At 38.3% G+C, this 17,416-nt stretch overlaps 1 protein-coding gene across 2 annotated transcripts; it reads left to right on the top strand.

Moving 5' to 3' along the window:
* Positions 8,200–10,182, top strand: LOC109850595 (cyclin-D5-2-like). Of its 2 annotated transcripts, none has more exons than XR_002249471.1 (5): positions 8,200–8,560; positions 8,657–8,743; positions 8,828–9,119; positions 9,233–9,444; positions 9,635–9,748. XR_002249471.1 is itself a non-coding variant. In XM_020420641.1 (5 exons), exons 1-5 carry the CDS (start codon positions 8,336–8,338, stop codon positions 9,779–9,781), a joined length of 888 nt encoding a protein of 295 aa, XP_020276230.1. In that variant the 5' UTR covers positions 8,203–8,335; the 3' UTR covers positions 9,782–10,182. The 2 variants fall into 2 exon arrangements, 1 of the variants encoding a protein (XP_020276230.1); XM_020420641.1 differs by having other exon boundaries at positions 8,203–8,560; positions 9,233–9,369; positions 9,635–10,182.

Genomic DNA, 17,416 nt, shown 5'->3' with positions numbered 1-17,416 from the left:
GCACCCACTGCACGCCAAACCCCCGCCATAACCCCTTTGCACCTGTTGCAAGCCAAAACCCCCGCCATAACCCATTTGCATCCATTTGTATCCTCACAGTGTTGACTATTTCCTCGATATTTCAGTCCTTGAACTGATGAGAGGAAGAGTGTATATCTTACCTTATTAAGATCTTTCACTTCTATTCTTATTTCCTTCGAGAAACGAGAATATAGACTTAAGCCTCTGTGCAATCTGAAGTCAAGGCTCTCATCCCAGTACTCCAGACTCTCGACCCTACACCTCTTCAATGGCTCTCGACCCCATAAACATGATCGTTTAGTCAAGGAAGGATTCTCATCTTATTAGTCTGACTGAGGGCTCCTCATTCAACATTGGCCTTCTCCTAGATGAAACCAATTATGATATATGGTCTCAACTTATGGAGATGCACATCATCGAGAAATAGAAATTATCCTTTATTAAGGGCTCTACTCCCATACCGAAAGAAGGAACACCGGAATTTGATAAATGATCCTCTGATAACCAGCGAGTGAAACGCTGGCTCTTGATGTCTATGAAATCGAAAATCATGAAACGCTACATTCGTATTCCTACAGCATGTGAAATCTGGAAATCCTTGGCTACTACGTTTTACGATGGTGCTGATGAATTACAGGTTTTCTCTTTGAACCAACGGGCCTTCACTACCAAACAGGGTGGGCGACCACTATCTCAATTATATGGGGAGCTGACAAAGATATTCAACGAGTTAGATCACTGTGATAAGGTGATTATGGAGAGCCTAATGATGTTGAATCTTAAAGGAAATCTATTCAACGCTTGAGGGTACACATTTTTCTTGCCGGGTTGGATAATGAACTTGAACAAATCCAAGGTGAGATTCTGCGAAAGGATCCTATTCCTGAATTAGAAGAGGTCTATGCCCTGGTTCAACGAGAAGCTCTCTGTCGACAGGCAATGACAACTGAGAAAGATACTACAGCTATGATAGCCCGTACTACCAATTGGCGAAACTCGAAGAAAACAACCGGATCTGGGAACCGGATAAATGCATCTCAATCAAATCCTCAGGGTTCATCTCCCAAATATCCCCCATGTTCTGTCTGTTGGAGGATAGGACACTCGAAAAAGGGATGCTATGAAATCATTGGTTATCCTGATTGGTGGAAGGATACTCGCAACCGCCAGATAAATCAGACCATAGATGGAGGCAACAAACAGGCCTCAGGATTACTCACCACCACAAATACACTTGGTAAAGCTTTACATTCTATCTCTATTTTGAATAATACATGGGTGATTGATTCTGGTGCCACTGATCATATGACATCTAATTCGAATTACTACTATTACACCATCATCTCAGACTTTTGTTTCCACGGCTAACGGTGCTCTGATTCCCGTTACGGGAAAAGGACCCGTTAATCTATCAAACACTATGAATCTTAATTCTGTCCTACTAGTACCATCTTTAGAGTATCACCTATTATCTATTTCTCAAATAACTAAGGCTTTACATTGTGTTGTTATCTTCTGGCCTTCTCATTGTATTTTTAAGGATATACAGATGAAGAGGACGATTGGTTATGGTGTTAGGTGTGGACAGTTGTACTACCTGGAACCGGAATTGAAAAACACAGCTCTGAACACTAGTACCCCTGTGAAGAAGATTACAGATGATATTTGGCTATGGCATCAACGATTAGGTTATGCATCGTTTGGATGCTTAAAGAAGCTTTTTACCCATTTATGTAATAAAGTTGATTGATCCATTTTTCATTGTAAGATTTGTGAACTGTCTAAAAGTCATCGAACTTCCTTTAAACATTCAATGAATAAAAGTTTAGTTCCATTTATGATTATTCATTCTGATGTATGGGGTCTCTCTCCCGTTTCATCTTTAAGTGGCATATGGTGGTTTGTTACATTTATTGATGATTGCACTCGAATGACATGGGTGTGTCCTATGAAGTCCAAGGGTAAAGTTAGTAGTTTGTTTCAGAAATTTTATAAACAGATCAGTACACAATATAACGCACCATTCGAGTCCTTCGCAATGATAATGGAGGAGAATATATGGGTACCAAGTTACAAATATATTTTAAACTTCACGGCAATGTTCATCAGACTACATGCACATATACCCCTCAACAAAATGGAGTTGCCGAAAAAAAATGATCATTTGTTAGAAGTCGTTTGGGCATCACTAATCGGGGCAAAGACACCTGCATCTTATTGGTGTGAAGCCCTCTCCTCGGCAGTTTATTTGGTGAATCGGATCCCCTCTGTCACTCTTGACTTTCAAACACCTTTCGACGTCTTAGCTAAACTTGTCGCAGCTCCTACAGTGCTAAATCTTCCTCCTCGGGTGTTCGGATGTGTTACATTTATTTACTTACCAAAGAAGAAATGGAACAAGCTCGAACCTCGTGCCCTCAAGTATATTTTTGTCGGGTATGTCTCATCCCAAAAAGGTTACCGGTGTTATCACCCCCCCACCCCAACCCACATAGAAAATGTTTGTTACTATGGATGTGACATTTTATGATGATACTATGTACTTTGAACAGGCTAAACTTCAGGGGTTCCATTATAAGGAAGTTCAGTTATTTGGAAATACTAGTGAGGAAGAGATATGCTCAAGAGAAGTGCTCCTGACATTGACTTTAAGCCCAACACAGGCAACCGAGACAACCAAAGTAACGCCAGTTCCTGATAATGTAACAGCAATAACCCTACTGAATGAAGTTGTGTAGCCCCAGCCCGACTCGAATAACCAATCGTCCACTTTAGATATCCCTAAAACTGAGTCCTCCCAGGTATCATCTTCTATTCCCAGAAAACAACTTCCTAACCGAGCAAATAGACGTGTACCCAAATCCACATATGATCCAGACTTTACAAGTAAAGCCAAATATCCTATGAGTAATTATGTGTCTTATGATCAGTTAACTGCATCTAACAAATCCGTTGTGAATCAATTATCCTCTGTATCTATTCCTAACAGTGTGCAGGAAGCTGTATGTAATCCACAATGGAAATCATCAATGGATGAGGAGATGAAATCATTATTAAAAAATGACACATGGGAATTAACCGAGTTACCAGCAGGAAAGAAGAGGGTGGGATGCAAATGGGTGTATAGTGTGAAATTCAAAGTAGATGGAATAATTGAAAGATTCAAAGCGAGATTAGTTGCAAAAGGCTACACACAAACACACGAGATTGATTATCTGGAGACATTCGTACCCGTGGCAAAGATTAATATCGTGCGGGTGTTACTCTCATTACCTGCTAATTTGGACTGGCCTCTACAACAATTCGATGTAAAAAACACATTCCTACATGGAGAGTTAGAGGAGGAGGTGTATATGGAGTTCCTACCTGGATATATGATCCCGATTGAGCATACAAATAAAGTCTGTAAGTTAAAAAAATCCTTGTATGGACTAAAGCAATCCCCCAGAGCCTGGTTTGGGAGATTCACGAGATCGATGTGAAAGTTCGGGTACAATCAAAGTAATTCTGATCATACTTTGTTTTTGAAGAAGAGTCATGGGAAGATTACGGCACTTATCGTCTATGTCGATGACATGGTCCTCATAGGAAATGACCCTCATGAACATAATGCATTGAAGAAGCACCTATCTCAGGAGTTCGAAGTGAAAGACCTTGGGGACTTGAAGTATTTTCTGGATATCAAGGTGCCTAGGTCATCAAAATGTATCTTCCTATCTCAGAGGAAATATACCCTAGATTTGCTAAATAAAACTGGGATGTCTGCTTGTCAACCATTAGAAACTCCAATGGAAGAAGGAGTGAAGTTAGAAGTTGAAACATACCAAGTGCCTATTGATAAAGGGCGCTATCAGAGATTGGTGGGAAAATTGATGTATCTGGCACATACAAGGCCTGATATATCATATGCATTGAGTACCGTCAGTCAGTTCATGCATAATCCAGGGGAGAAGCATATGCAGGCAGTTATGAAGATCATCAGCTATCTTAAGGTAGCCCCTGAAAAAGGAATCTTGTTTTAAAGAAATGAGAACTTCCTAAAAGTTGAAGGATATACTGATGCTGAATGGGTAGGAAATATATATGACTGAAGGTCTATATCAGGGTACTTCATATTTGTAGGGGGAAACTTGGTCACTTAGAGGAGTAAGAAGCAACATGTGGTATCCCGATCAAGCACAGAAGCAGAATATCGAGGAATGGCAATCAGTATCTAAGAGTTATTGTGGTTAAAATAACTACTGATAGATCAAGGTTTCCCTCCAAAAGAACCTATGATGCTATACCGTGATAACAAAGCAACATGCGATATTGCACATGATCCAGTTTAGCATGATAAGACAAAGCATGTAGATATAGACAGGTTCTTCATCAAAGAAAAGTTAGAAGAGAAAGTCATTTCCATCCCTCTTGCACGCTCGGAAGATCAGCCGGCTGACATACTCACCAAGGCAATAACGAGGAAGATATTTGCCAAGTTAATTAGCAAGTTGGGCATGTTTGACATATGTGTGCCAACTTGAGGGGAAGTATTAGAACATATGGTATTAGAATATATGGTATAGATATATATAGTATAGATATATATAGTATAGTTATGATTCCTTGAATCATGCTATATTAGTATTACTTCCTTATATATCCCTCTCCTCTCTCTATATAAGGACCGTTGTATTCTTTCATTGGATTAAGAAAAATAACATATTCTTTTCCCAATATTCCTTCTATATACTAATCAACAACATGAATGTAGGGGAAGCATTTCTAATTATTTCTTGTTGTGTTAAAGTGTATTTGTGCTTATTTTTGCTATGTATATATCTCAAATATACATATACTTCGGTATTTTAAATTTTAAATTTGTTATTATCAAAAGGCAGCGATTGTTAGGATGTCGTTCATATAACATCTTTTATTTGAGTAATAATAAACTCTTATCTGGTATTTATATTGGTTTGAGATGATTTAGTATAGGTAAATACAGGATTTCATACTAGTATCAACATGGAAAAATATTTATTATAGTTTTCTACTAAAATGTATGTGAAATTTTGACAATGAATTTTGTTTGCTTGATAGTTGGTGGGCATAATTGGATCGATGTAGGCTGTAGCTATCCAAGAGCTAAGTTTATATTATTTTGAGGTATTCTCTCTTAGACCACAATCTATGCACTGACGAGATCTGTTACGTACCTCATTGATAGGTCAGCTTAGTTCAAGCTAAGAGGCACCATGTTGTTTAAAGGACATGACTTCTTTATGTGATAGATTGCTATTCACATTTTACAAATACTAGTCGTGAACAGCGTGCAAAGCATGACATATTATTTTTTCCCACTACAGTAATCCCTATATTTAATGCTACAGTAATTTTTTAAAAAAATTTGGTTTTCTGCAATTCCGCCTCTTCTACAGTTTTTAAAGCGCTATAGTATCCTCATGTACTACAGTGCTATCTTTTCAAATAACGATACATAGCATTTACTATAGCATGAATAGTGAATTTTTGGTTCTCTCATTATTATAGTGGAATAGATTTCCTATAGAATTCAAATTCAGGAACAGAATATTCATTAGATGAGATGCACATTGTAAGTTAATGACAAACATATTCTTTCATTTAATTACAAAAAGAAAACAAATGCAAAAGTTTGAATCATTGCTAAAGAAAACATGTTACATCTCCGTACCCTGCCAAACCAACAGAAAAGTTCCTCATTTTGAAAAGATTTAAGAAAATATAGTTAAGATTTATAAAACTAAAGCATATAAACACATGAACCGATACTTAATACCATTCCACAAAACGGTAACAGACAAGGCTCGTGGCCCTTTATTGAGCCACCACTCTTATATTTATAGAATTTGTACCTAGTCGATATTGGTTAATATCAAGTTAAAGAAATTGTATTAAGGTCAAGTTTGAAAGAGGGCTAGACTGACAACAAGGAAAGAGACGAGGAAAATCCTCCTCTCAGCCCTTTGGGCCTTCGTCTTAAATTATTATGCTAACATAAATGCCACAATTGTTACAGGGGACAAGTCATTGTGTTTAAATCTTGTTTAGTACATGTACAAACAATTATCTAGCAAGATCTACCTATTTACTTTGGTCATAAATCTCTAGTCCTCAAAAGTAAAATCTAGCGATACCTAGTATTATACCTAACAAACACTAAGTTGATTTAGGTTGGCATTATAGTTCACTTAAAGTGGAGAGAGGGAAAAATGTATAGAAGGTCCACTATAAGAAATTCATAGAGAGACGAGAAAGTAGACATTTGGCTAGCATGAATCTCGATGCGCATGTCTCTATCGACAATTGTTGATCCAAGGAAAAACTTAATAAATTGAGGACACGAGATTGGGCTCCATATAAAGGGCTCCTTTGATCTCCTTAGATCACTAATGGTGATCTGATCTTGATGTGTCTGATTGTGGTGAGTTGTCCACCAACGCCCCTTCAATACCTAAGTAAGACTCTTGACCATATAGATCAAAGTAGTAGGTATGTAGGTTAAGGTTTTAGAGTAGGGTCACTAATGAAGGTCGGCGACACTGAGCCTGTCAAAGAATAAGATGGCTGTTACTTGAGGTAAGTCAACATATTTATACTGATTGTTTGAGCAAATCAGGTGGTACATGTGTCATCATCCAAACAAATAAGATAGTTATGTTATTTACTTAGCGTGAAAGTAAGCCCATGCGTCACAACCTCATCGGCGGAGGAAAGTTCCTTTGATATGTATTAGGATCGGAGGAGTTATGAGAGTTGGCAATCTGAGAGATTCGGCTAATTATTGATATCTCCTAACTTTATAAGTTGATGATATGATACAATTCGAATCAATCATCTCTGATCAGGAAAATCGCTATAAGATTGGGTACAGCTTGAGCAAAGCATGATATCCAAACTAAGATGAGCTCAGTCATCATGGCTGTGGCTGCCTATCTAGGCTTTTTTTGTCAGACTTAGAGTCATGACCTAGGTTAAGTAGGTTGAGTACAGATGTCACATATCTTAGCAAGTTAAGTTGGTTTACCTTTTAACCGAGTTGTTTGTTGACGTGTCATAGTCTGACTAGCCTACTTGCAAAATCCAGGTTATAGACATAACAACCATTGATATAATCACTATTACCTATTAGGATAAAGATGTCTTCATCTTTATCTCCCTGATGGAAATTTCATGTAGTCCCACATTGTAATGAAAGAGTATTTGTCTTAAATAAAACTTTCGGGTCAATTCCTAGATATATTTAGGGTAAAATTGAGTCCTAGCTTCTATTTAAGGCTTATTACCTCTCTGTTGGGCTCAATTATTCTCCGATAAGTGCTATTACACCCAAGCATGTGGACTAAGAGAAACAAAATCTAATGTGAAGTGTGAAGGTGTTGAGAGAACAATGAGGTCAAATAAGCTCACCAATCCCCAAATGGTGGAAGATCCTTAGGATGGTTGGCATGTCATGGTTGTCAGTTTAGACCACAGTTCACTGGACTCTAATTAGCCTACCGAATATGGAAGATCCTATGGATGTTAGCTATAACGTTATTCATGATTATTGGGTTAAATAAAACTCACGAATATTAGATAGTGTCTGGAATTGCTCATGTGGGTGATAACTGTCTAACTGGTCCACGGATGGTGGAAGGTCCTACAGATGTTTAGTATCCATATCGTCTCTCCATACCTATTGGTTCAGATGAAGTTTGTGAAGGATCCATGATTCATGTAGATGATTGAGCTATACAAGCAGAACAAGGGGAAGTTATTGGGAACTTTATATATGAGCATAGTCCTACATAGTATATCGGTATATGTTAAGGAAAAACAGAGAATTTAAATAGAAAGTAGGACCAATTCACAATAGCTCATGCATTAAGTCTAATTTGGTTCTTAGCATCAATTTGAAGTTCATCAACTCTTCTTTTAGGCATTACACATCCTATCAGAATCGCTCGCATGCGAATGGACAACTTTGACCCTTCGGTGATCCTCCCTATTTTGTCCATCGAAAGAGTCAGAACTGTCATCTCGTATGCGGATGGTTCGAATAGGACGTGGACTCCCGTTGGGCCCTCTATAAGATATTTTTACCCAGGAGTAGCCTTGACCATCAGGTCACTCAAGTCCAATCTACCCAAGGTGAAAACAAAATGACTACTGTAACCCAACAACAGGATCCAGTGAATTCCACAAGCATTCAATACAAAGAGCTCACCCCTCTTCGCCTCTCGGAGGCTTTTAAGGTGAGCATCATCTCTCCTTCAACCTCGAGCTCTCTCTTTCTCTCCCACTATCCTTGGCAATGGAGGATTTTTCATACGCCAACCTCATTTGCCAAGAAACCCAACCTCTTTTAGACGCCCATGATGGCGACGGTGATCAAATAGGAATAGAACATGAGCATATAGATGAGTACATAGAGATTCTAGTATCAAAAGAAACCAGCTTTGAGACAAAACGGTGCAATGTATTGCTCTCCAGCTGGTTCAAACGGGCTCGCTCTGATTCCATCAAATGGATAATGAAGGTAAGCACCTTCAATATTAAACATTTTTACGCCATCTGATGGGGTTTTTTTTCCCCTCCCCACTTCGTGCTTTTATTGATTCCTAATTTGAATCAGACAAGGGCCTACTTCAACTTCAGCCATCAGATTGCGTATCTTGCTGTAACTTATTACGATCGGTTCTTGATGCGAAGAAGGCTCGAAGTATGTAAATAAATCCATTTCAGAAATTTCCCTCGTTATTTTTATGCTTTACTATACATCTATGCTGATATTCGCGTGAAACAGAAGGACAAATCTTGGGTATTTCGATTATTATCCATCGCTAGTTTATCCCTTGCTGCGAAAATGGAAGAAGGTGTTGTCCCTCCCCTCTCTGAATATGAATCGGAGGAGCATATATTTGATAGCAACACGATACAGAGGATGGAGCTCCTCATACTGAGCACCTTGGAATGGAGAATGAACTCGGTTACCCCATTTGCTTATCTGAGCTACTTCAAATCTAAGCTGCAATTGGGTAATGAACCAAGGGACTTCGCATCTAAATCCGTTGGTTTCATCTTTGGGATCATTGATGGTAGGAAATCCTTCTTTGGATTTCCGAATTTTTGCGTGACATTTGTCTTTTGCTATTTATTTTGTTTTTATGGGTTTTTTTTTTTTTTTTTGCTCTCCCCTTCCCGAATTCAGATATTAACTTAGTGGACCATCGGTCATCCACTATAGCAGCTGCAGCGGTTTTGGCCGCATCCGATCATCAGAGACTAAACAAACAAGTAGTGGAGTCTAAGTTGAGCATTTTCTCCTCGTGTGCGGCTCTAGAGCTTGTGAGTCTTGATTAAATATCGCAAATTCCTTAACTACAACTATAGTTTTGGAGCAATCACACAATCTCTTTTAAGGTTTGAACAAATTTCTAACCATTTCCCAAGGGAATTTTTTTACAATGTAGACTATCGATTGTTGAGCAAAATATATGTAAATGTTAATTTTAACGTATCCTATGACCATAGTTTTTCATCCAGGTTAACTTTGTAGGAATTGAATACTGCCCATCGATTTATTTGATTTTTTTTTTCGCCCCCTTTTCAGGACCATGTGTTCTCTTGCTACGCTATGATGACTGAAGAGTCGAGGAATTGTCCTAGTGCTGGTGATAATAACACAAGTTTCATCACTAGAAGCAACAAGAGGAGAAGACTAGAGATGGACAACATCCATGAGAAAAAATCACCCTGACACTGGTTTTTGAGTTGTCTAACGGGTCTCTGGTTTGATTAATTAATTTGTTTGTGTGCATTTTTTTTTTTTTTTTTTTCCCCGAGAGTTTTGCGTTGGCTTGAAGAGTTTCGGATAGGTTTGAGTCTTGGATTCTTTTTTTTTTCTATTATTTGGTTAATGTAAAAAAGAAGAGAGAGGGTGAAAAGCTCTAGCAAAAGGTGAAATGATAAAAGAAAGGCCTAACAGGGACCCAAAAGGCCTGAAAAGATTGGTAGCAAGTGCTGCAAGTTTTGCACGTAGCCCCTCTGTTATGCGTCGCTGAATAACTAGTGTGTGTCTGTTTGGAGTAGTCGCCTATTGTGCTTATATATGTTGTTTCAGCTACATTAATTCGAATTGAAATGTACTCGATCGGTGAAGTTTGTTGCAATTACAAAGAACTAATACAAAAGTTAAAAGTACCTATAAAATGCTTATAGCTATATATGTTCAGATTGAGAATTTTTGTTTGGAAAATTTTACAACTGTTTCTAGTAGCAGGAACTAAAAGTGTGTATAAATTAAGTTACTTTCGACTTCCGGAGAAATTAATTATGAAATTAAATTCTTTAATTGGGAGATTTAGCGGCGACATTCACTGGTTAAGTTGGGGGTGGCTTTATAGACCGAAGAAAGATGATGGGATGAGCTTTTAATGTAGCATTGCTTGCCGAACAAGGATGATGATTGACCGAGAACCCAGACTCATTGGTGCGACAAATTTTAAAGGCGAACATGTGTTTCCGAATACTGATTTTTTTCTTTTTCCTTTTTTCGATCTCATTGTTCAGTCAATGCTAATACTTGGTGGAGTATTTGGGGTGATAGAAGTATAATTTTTTGGGGGGTAGTTCTTGGCGTGTGGGAAATGACCGATCAATCTGAGCGTGGGGGTGAAAAAGGGATCAATGGTAATTTTGTGAGCTCGTTGGCGACCGCTATAGAAATTTATTAGGCAGTAACCATTGTTGCGCGTCGGCGGAAGCATGCACACGAACCAACACGAGTCAGCGAACAACGGGAGGAGAACAACCAACGAGTGCAATTCACAAAAGAACGGCACGAACCAATCACAAACACAGATAGATATTTACGTGGTTCAGCAAATTACCTACGTCCACAGGAGAGGATGGATACTTTTCACTGTATTGAGGAGAAAAACAATGTGTTACAACTCTCAAACACTCAAAATAACCCTCACCAAAAGACCTCAACTCACCTCTTAGAAATCTCCCTCTCAAAGTGCTCAAAAGAACATCTTTTTCTCTCTGATTTCTCTTCTAAAATGTGCTATATATATAGAAACTCCTAAAACCAAAACAGACTAGGAATCCAACAATTCTAAAAACAAAACCAAAACAGACTAGGAATCCTAATAATTATAAAACCAAAACCAAAACAGACTAGGAATCCTATTTGGCCCAATAACCTGCTATCCAACAATTCTTTACCTCGGCGAAGTATTCCCAAAACGGAGCCGACACCAACAAGAGCACCAATGTGTCATCTCTCCAAATCCGGCTGCACCAATGTGGTTGCCTGCGTACCCCCTTTCCTAAGAGATCAAGCCACCCGTAGTTCATCCAAATGGCCTTGAAAGGCCTCAACAAGCACAAATCTGTAACAAGTTTCTACAATGATTGAACTTGTTGCTCGGGACCACCTTTGTGAGCATATCTGCTGGATTGCCTCTTGTGTGGACCTTCACAAGCTCCACATCCCCATCTTCAAGAACATCCCGGACGAAGTGATAACGAACATCAATATGCTTCGTCCGCGCATGGAAAACCTAATTCTTTGCCAAATAGATAGCACTCATGCTATCATAATAAATAGTAACGGATCGCTACGAAACACCAAGGTCCTCCAAAAGTCCTCGAAGCCAAATTGCCTCCTTAACAACCTTCGTAATCATCATATACTCTACCTCTGTCGTCGACAAAGCCACCGTAGACTGCAAGGTGCATCTCCAACATACCGGCACATGAGTCAAAATAAACACATATCCTATCGTCGACCGATGCTTATCCAAATCTCCAGCATAGTCCGAATCTACGTATCCAATATATAGTTGTCCACCACTAGCGTCCCGCTCAAATACCAAACCAACACTGAGAGTACCTCGAATGTACCTCAAAATCCACCTCACGGCATCCCATTGATCCAGACTTGGGTCGTGCATGTATCATGAAATCATGCTAACTACCTGTGATAAATTTGGCCTCGTACAAACCATGGCGTATATCAAGCTTCCCACTACGCTCACATATGGAGTCTTCAACATCAACTCTCTATCTTTAACTGTCTTTGGTAAAAGGTCAACTGAAAGCTTCAAATGGGCTCCCAAAGATACACTGACTGTCTTCATCTCCATGTTCACATTGAATCGCTGTAAAACCTTCTTCAAATAAGCCACATGTATCAAACTAATTCTGCCCTTATCTCTGTCTCTATCGATCTCCATCCCCAAAATATGCTTCGATTCACCCAAATCCTTCATCTCAAACTCGCTCAAAAGCTGAATCTTCAATCTATCTATGGTGGATCTAGAAATAGAAGCAACCAACATGTCATCGATATAAAACAATAAGTAAATATATGCACCTCCATGCAACTTACAATAGTACACACAAGGATCAAACTGGCTCCTAATGTACGAATGGCCAATCATGAACCCATCAAATCACCTATACCATTATCTCAGAGATTGCTTCAAACCGTATAGCAATTTCTTCAATCTACACATCAATTTCTCATTTCTGACAGCTCAAAACCAAAATGGCTGAGTCATATAAATTTCTTCATCAAGATCACCATGAAGAAAAGCTATTTTCACATCCAACTAATTCAACCTCGCTGTCACCCCATTCTGCTACGGTGTATGACTAACTGTGAAGTATCTCTCTATATCCTTGTCTCGACATAGCTGCTGAAAGGGGTCTGAAGTGTACTCGCTGCCATTGTCGGATCTCAACGTCTTGATCTTTCTCTCTGACTGTAGTTCCAATCTTCTTTTCTACTCCACAAATATCTCTAGGACTTTTCTTCATCGTGGTGTACACCTAACAACGTCTAGAATAGTCATCTACAAACGTGATGAACCAATGCCGACCACCAAGTGATGCCGTCTTGCTGGGATCTTAAACATCCGTGTTCACATAGTCCAAGATGTCTATCGTCCTATGAACGGCTATCCTGAACTTCACCTTAGTCTTCTTACCAATAATACAGTGCTCACATAATTCAACCTTCCAACTCTTGGCTCCCTTCAATAGCCTCTGCTTACACAACGTATGTAGTGACTTTTTACCTGTATACCCTAATCTGTAGTGCCAAAGTATGCTCGTGTCCGCCTCTAAAATAGTTGAAGCTACCTGGTCAATCTCGGTGCTTCCCTTCAGATAATAAAGATTCCTACTACGAATTTCCTTCATCACTACCAAAGTTCTCTTAGTAACTTTTGCTACAGCGCTCTCAAAAGTCATCTTGAATCCTTTTGCCTCCAAAACTCCAACAGAAAAGAGATTCTTCTTTAGCTGAGGAATAAATCTCACTTCATTCAATTCATGAACAACTCCATCGTGCATCTGAATCCTAACGGTATCTATCCCATAAATACCACAGGACTGATCGTTTTCTATGACCACCCCCCCAATCGAGTTTCTCAAAATATGCAAACCAATCTCGCCGGGGAATCACATGATAAGTAGCACCAGAATCCAGCATCCAATCCAATGCATCAGCATGGTTTACCTTTGGAGTAATCAATAGAGAAAAGCATAAATCATCTGAATCGTTACCACTCTTAGCAACATTCACCTCGCTGGTCTTCGGGCCCTTCTTCTTGCTATTCTCCTTCTCTCTGAGCTTCGGGCAATCTCTCTTCCAATGTTCTTGTTTTTTACAGAATACACACTGGTTCTTCGCTAATTGGTAGTGGCCTCTTGACTTTGACCTGCCTATGTTGCCACATCTCGGATAGGGACTCCTACCTCTTGTTGACAAGGCCTATTCTGAAGTGCTTGCTCTAGAAGATTCTTTATCCTACTTCCTCAAGTCGAAATTTGTCAACGCATTAGTCATTTTACTACAAGTGATAGAAGATCTACCGTTCAACAAAGTGAGCACGAAGGTATCATACTCCTCATCGAGTAAGGAGCCTAATAAAATAATTGCCTTGTACTCATTCGATATCTTCTCATCCATATTCTCCAAGTCCGACAATAACTTTGTGTAGTTGTTCACATGATCTGCAAGTGAGGTACCCTTGGACATCTAGAATCTGAACAATCTTCGTAGCAAGTGCAACCGGTTCTCAACACTCTTCGTAAGATATTTGTTATTGAGAATCTCTCACATCTTCATCGCATATGTCACATCATACTTCAACTCTTGTTCCAAATAAAATCTTATTACCCCACAAGCATTTTGATTCATCTTGTCCCATATCACCTCATCATACTTCGGTGGCCTCTCATGGACCATGATGGTCTCCTATAAGTTTTGAGCATTCAAAGCATCTGAAAGTGCTCCGATACCAATTGAAAGTACCCTGATGCCACTAGGAAAGAACCCTAGAGGGGGGTGAATAGGGTTTATGCTAATCTAATCTGATTTATACCAATTTAAAACTAATTAATAATATATCCTAGCAAGAATAATATTCAACAAGATATGAGCAAGGATATACAATTAACACAAGGGTGAAATAAACATAAACAAAACAAGATAGTGGGCAATATAAACAAAGAGAAATTAACAAAGGCGATATAAGATGAACACAAAAATAAGTGCGCCAATGCAAACTCAAACAAGCAATATGATCACGGAGTTCGGTCCCCACGACCTATATCTCCGCTCCTCACCTCGAGGAGATCTCCACTATCACAACCGGGTTTTCTACGCTCACCCGAATAACGTTTACACCTCACACTCAGTTATCTAGCTCACCGAAAACTTTACAACACTCACAATGTAAACACACTAACTATCACCTCAAGTGTTGGTCTCTAGTCCGTATCTCCCTCAAGTGTTAGGAATTACAACCTCTTTCTAGGTATTACCACCTACCCCACTACTTTTGGGATGACCCCGTCTCTCACCACATACTTCTCTTGGTGTACTAGTGTATTACAAAGTGAATCCTCACAATTAGGCTCAATACAACAATCGGTTTTCTAGTTTACCGAAAACTTTACAACTTACACACTTATAATTACACTTCACACCCTCTAAGTGTTAGCCTAGCCCGTGTCACCTTCCTCAAGTGTTCGAAATTACCACCTCTCACTAGGCTTTACTATCGACCCCACTCCTCTTGGAACCGACCCCGTTTCTCACCAATCACTTCTCTCGGTGTCCAAGTGTAATATAATGTGCAACTCACAATGAAGCTCACAAATATGAGTTTGTTCTCTACAATAGATGAGAATACAATTAAGGCTCACACTCAATGTCACAAACTCACAACCCCAAATATACTATGAAGGAAAATACAATAAGCTCAATAGGTTGTGTGTGAACAAATAGTATCAATAAAATAATTAAACCCAATATTAAAATCTAGCTTATGGAAATTAGAATCAAAATAATAAAAACAGCTAGAATTGAGTTTAAGGAAACTTCTCTATTGATGACAAGAAAGGGGGAGAAGAGTGATTGCTCAAACACCAAAGAATGATCTCCGCTTACTCTTGTAAAATTCTCTTCACAAACAAAACTCTTAAACAATGCTTAAATACCTTTAAACAAACTAAACACACTTTTTAAATTTTTCTTTTCAGTAAATAAAATAGAGGGTATGTGGGGGTATTTATAGGAACCCCAAAGCCAAGAGAAACCAAGGAAAAAAGACCAAAAACACAAATCTGTAAAAGGCTAAAAAAACTAGTTGTTACAGCATCAGTCGACTGACGGTTTTCATCAGTCGACTGATAAGCTGACCGTTAGAGGCGTTTTCCAGCTCATCAGTTGACCGACGGACCTTATTAGTCGACTGATGACCTCATCAATCGACTGGCCAGTCGACCAAAACAAAATAGAAACTTTTTTGAATTGCAGACACTTTCTTCAGTCGACTGATCGGTTAACTGATTTCATTAGTTGACTGGCTAGTCGACTGCTAACAGATATACAACATGTTTAAAGCAGAAATATGATTTTTAAACTGCCTTTAAAAATAGTAAACAAATTCAAAAAAATATAAAACTTTAGAAAATGATTATAGACATGATAATATACATGCTTGTTAAGTCTATAAACTAGAATGCATTAATTTGAAATAGTTCAAAACATGAAAATGAAACATACTTGTTTTGACATTTTGACTTCACCATGTTTTGAAACTTCATAAACTGATTTCACAAACTTAATAAAAGATGTATATTATGTTTGTTAAGTCTATAAACTAGAATACACTATTTTCACATATAAACATGGAAATATATATATGTAAACAAGAATGTAGGTTTCACATTTATATAAACTTGTAAACCAAAAACGTGTGTGTGTGTGTATATATATATATATATATATATAAAACTATTGTTATGAAGTCTATAAACAAATTACTCATTACTTTTACAAATTCATATTTATATAAACATGAAAACCAAAAACCAAAACTTGTATATATATATATATATATATATGAGAAACCAATAAAATGTGTGTGTATATGATATCGAGCTTAAAGTATCTAACACACATAATATAAAACCTAAACTAAATATACCCAAGCTTGTGATCTTCAACGAAGCTCTTCTTGGTAAACTTACAGATGAAGCTTGAACTTGGATCTTCAACTTGAATTATATTTCTACACTCCACAATTCTGCCAACCTCCATTGGATATTATCGTTATGGCGTAATTCCATCCAACCTCTAACATGTTATTTGTCTAGAATAAATATAAAAACACAAACACTAGACAAACAACGTTTGATGTAAATTATTTGTAAATCATCAAAACAAAAGGACCCAACAGCATCCTGCACATCACTCATCCACAACCCAAAGTTAATATTGTCGTCATACTTCACAACACTAATCTTCGTATTCTGAAGTACAACATGAACTGTACTTTTTGTAGCCTTGCTACTTTCACCACTATCTCCTGCCATTGCTTGCTAACTCTAAATTGTAGAGAAAATTTGAACAACTGATAGAATTGAGAAATTACCCAACTTAAACACTAGATTGGATTCCAACACGAACTCCCAACCACACAAGGAAAGCAAGATCTCCAACTGGTAACTTCGTAATGCTATCTCCACCGAAGCCTAGATCTTCAAGATCCAAGCTTCCAACAATACATTTTCCTCAACCTAAAACAAACCCTAAGTCTGTAACCCTAGAGCTCTGATATCAATTATTGCGCGTCGGCAGAAGCGTGCACACGAGCCAACACGAGTAATGAGCAATGGGAGGAGAACAAGTAACGAGTGCAATTCATAAAAGAACGGCACAAACCAATCACAAACACATAGATTTATGTGGTTTGACAAATTGCCTACGTCCACAAGGAGAGGATAGGGAGTTTTCACTATATGGAGGAGAAAAATAATGGGCTACAACTCTCAAACACTCTAAATAACCCTCACCAATATATCTCAA

The sequence above is a fragment of the Asparagus officinalis genome, chromosome 7, assembly GCF_001876935.1.
Source record: "Asparagus officinalis chromosome 7, Aspof.V1, whole genome shotgun sequence".
Lineage (NCBI taxonomy): Eukaryota > Viridiplantae > Streptophyta > Magnoliopsida > Asparagales > Asparagaceae > Asparagus > Asparagus officinalis.
This window is presented reverse-complemented; position numbering and strand designations above follow the sequence as displayed.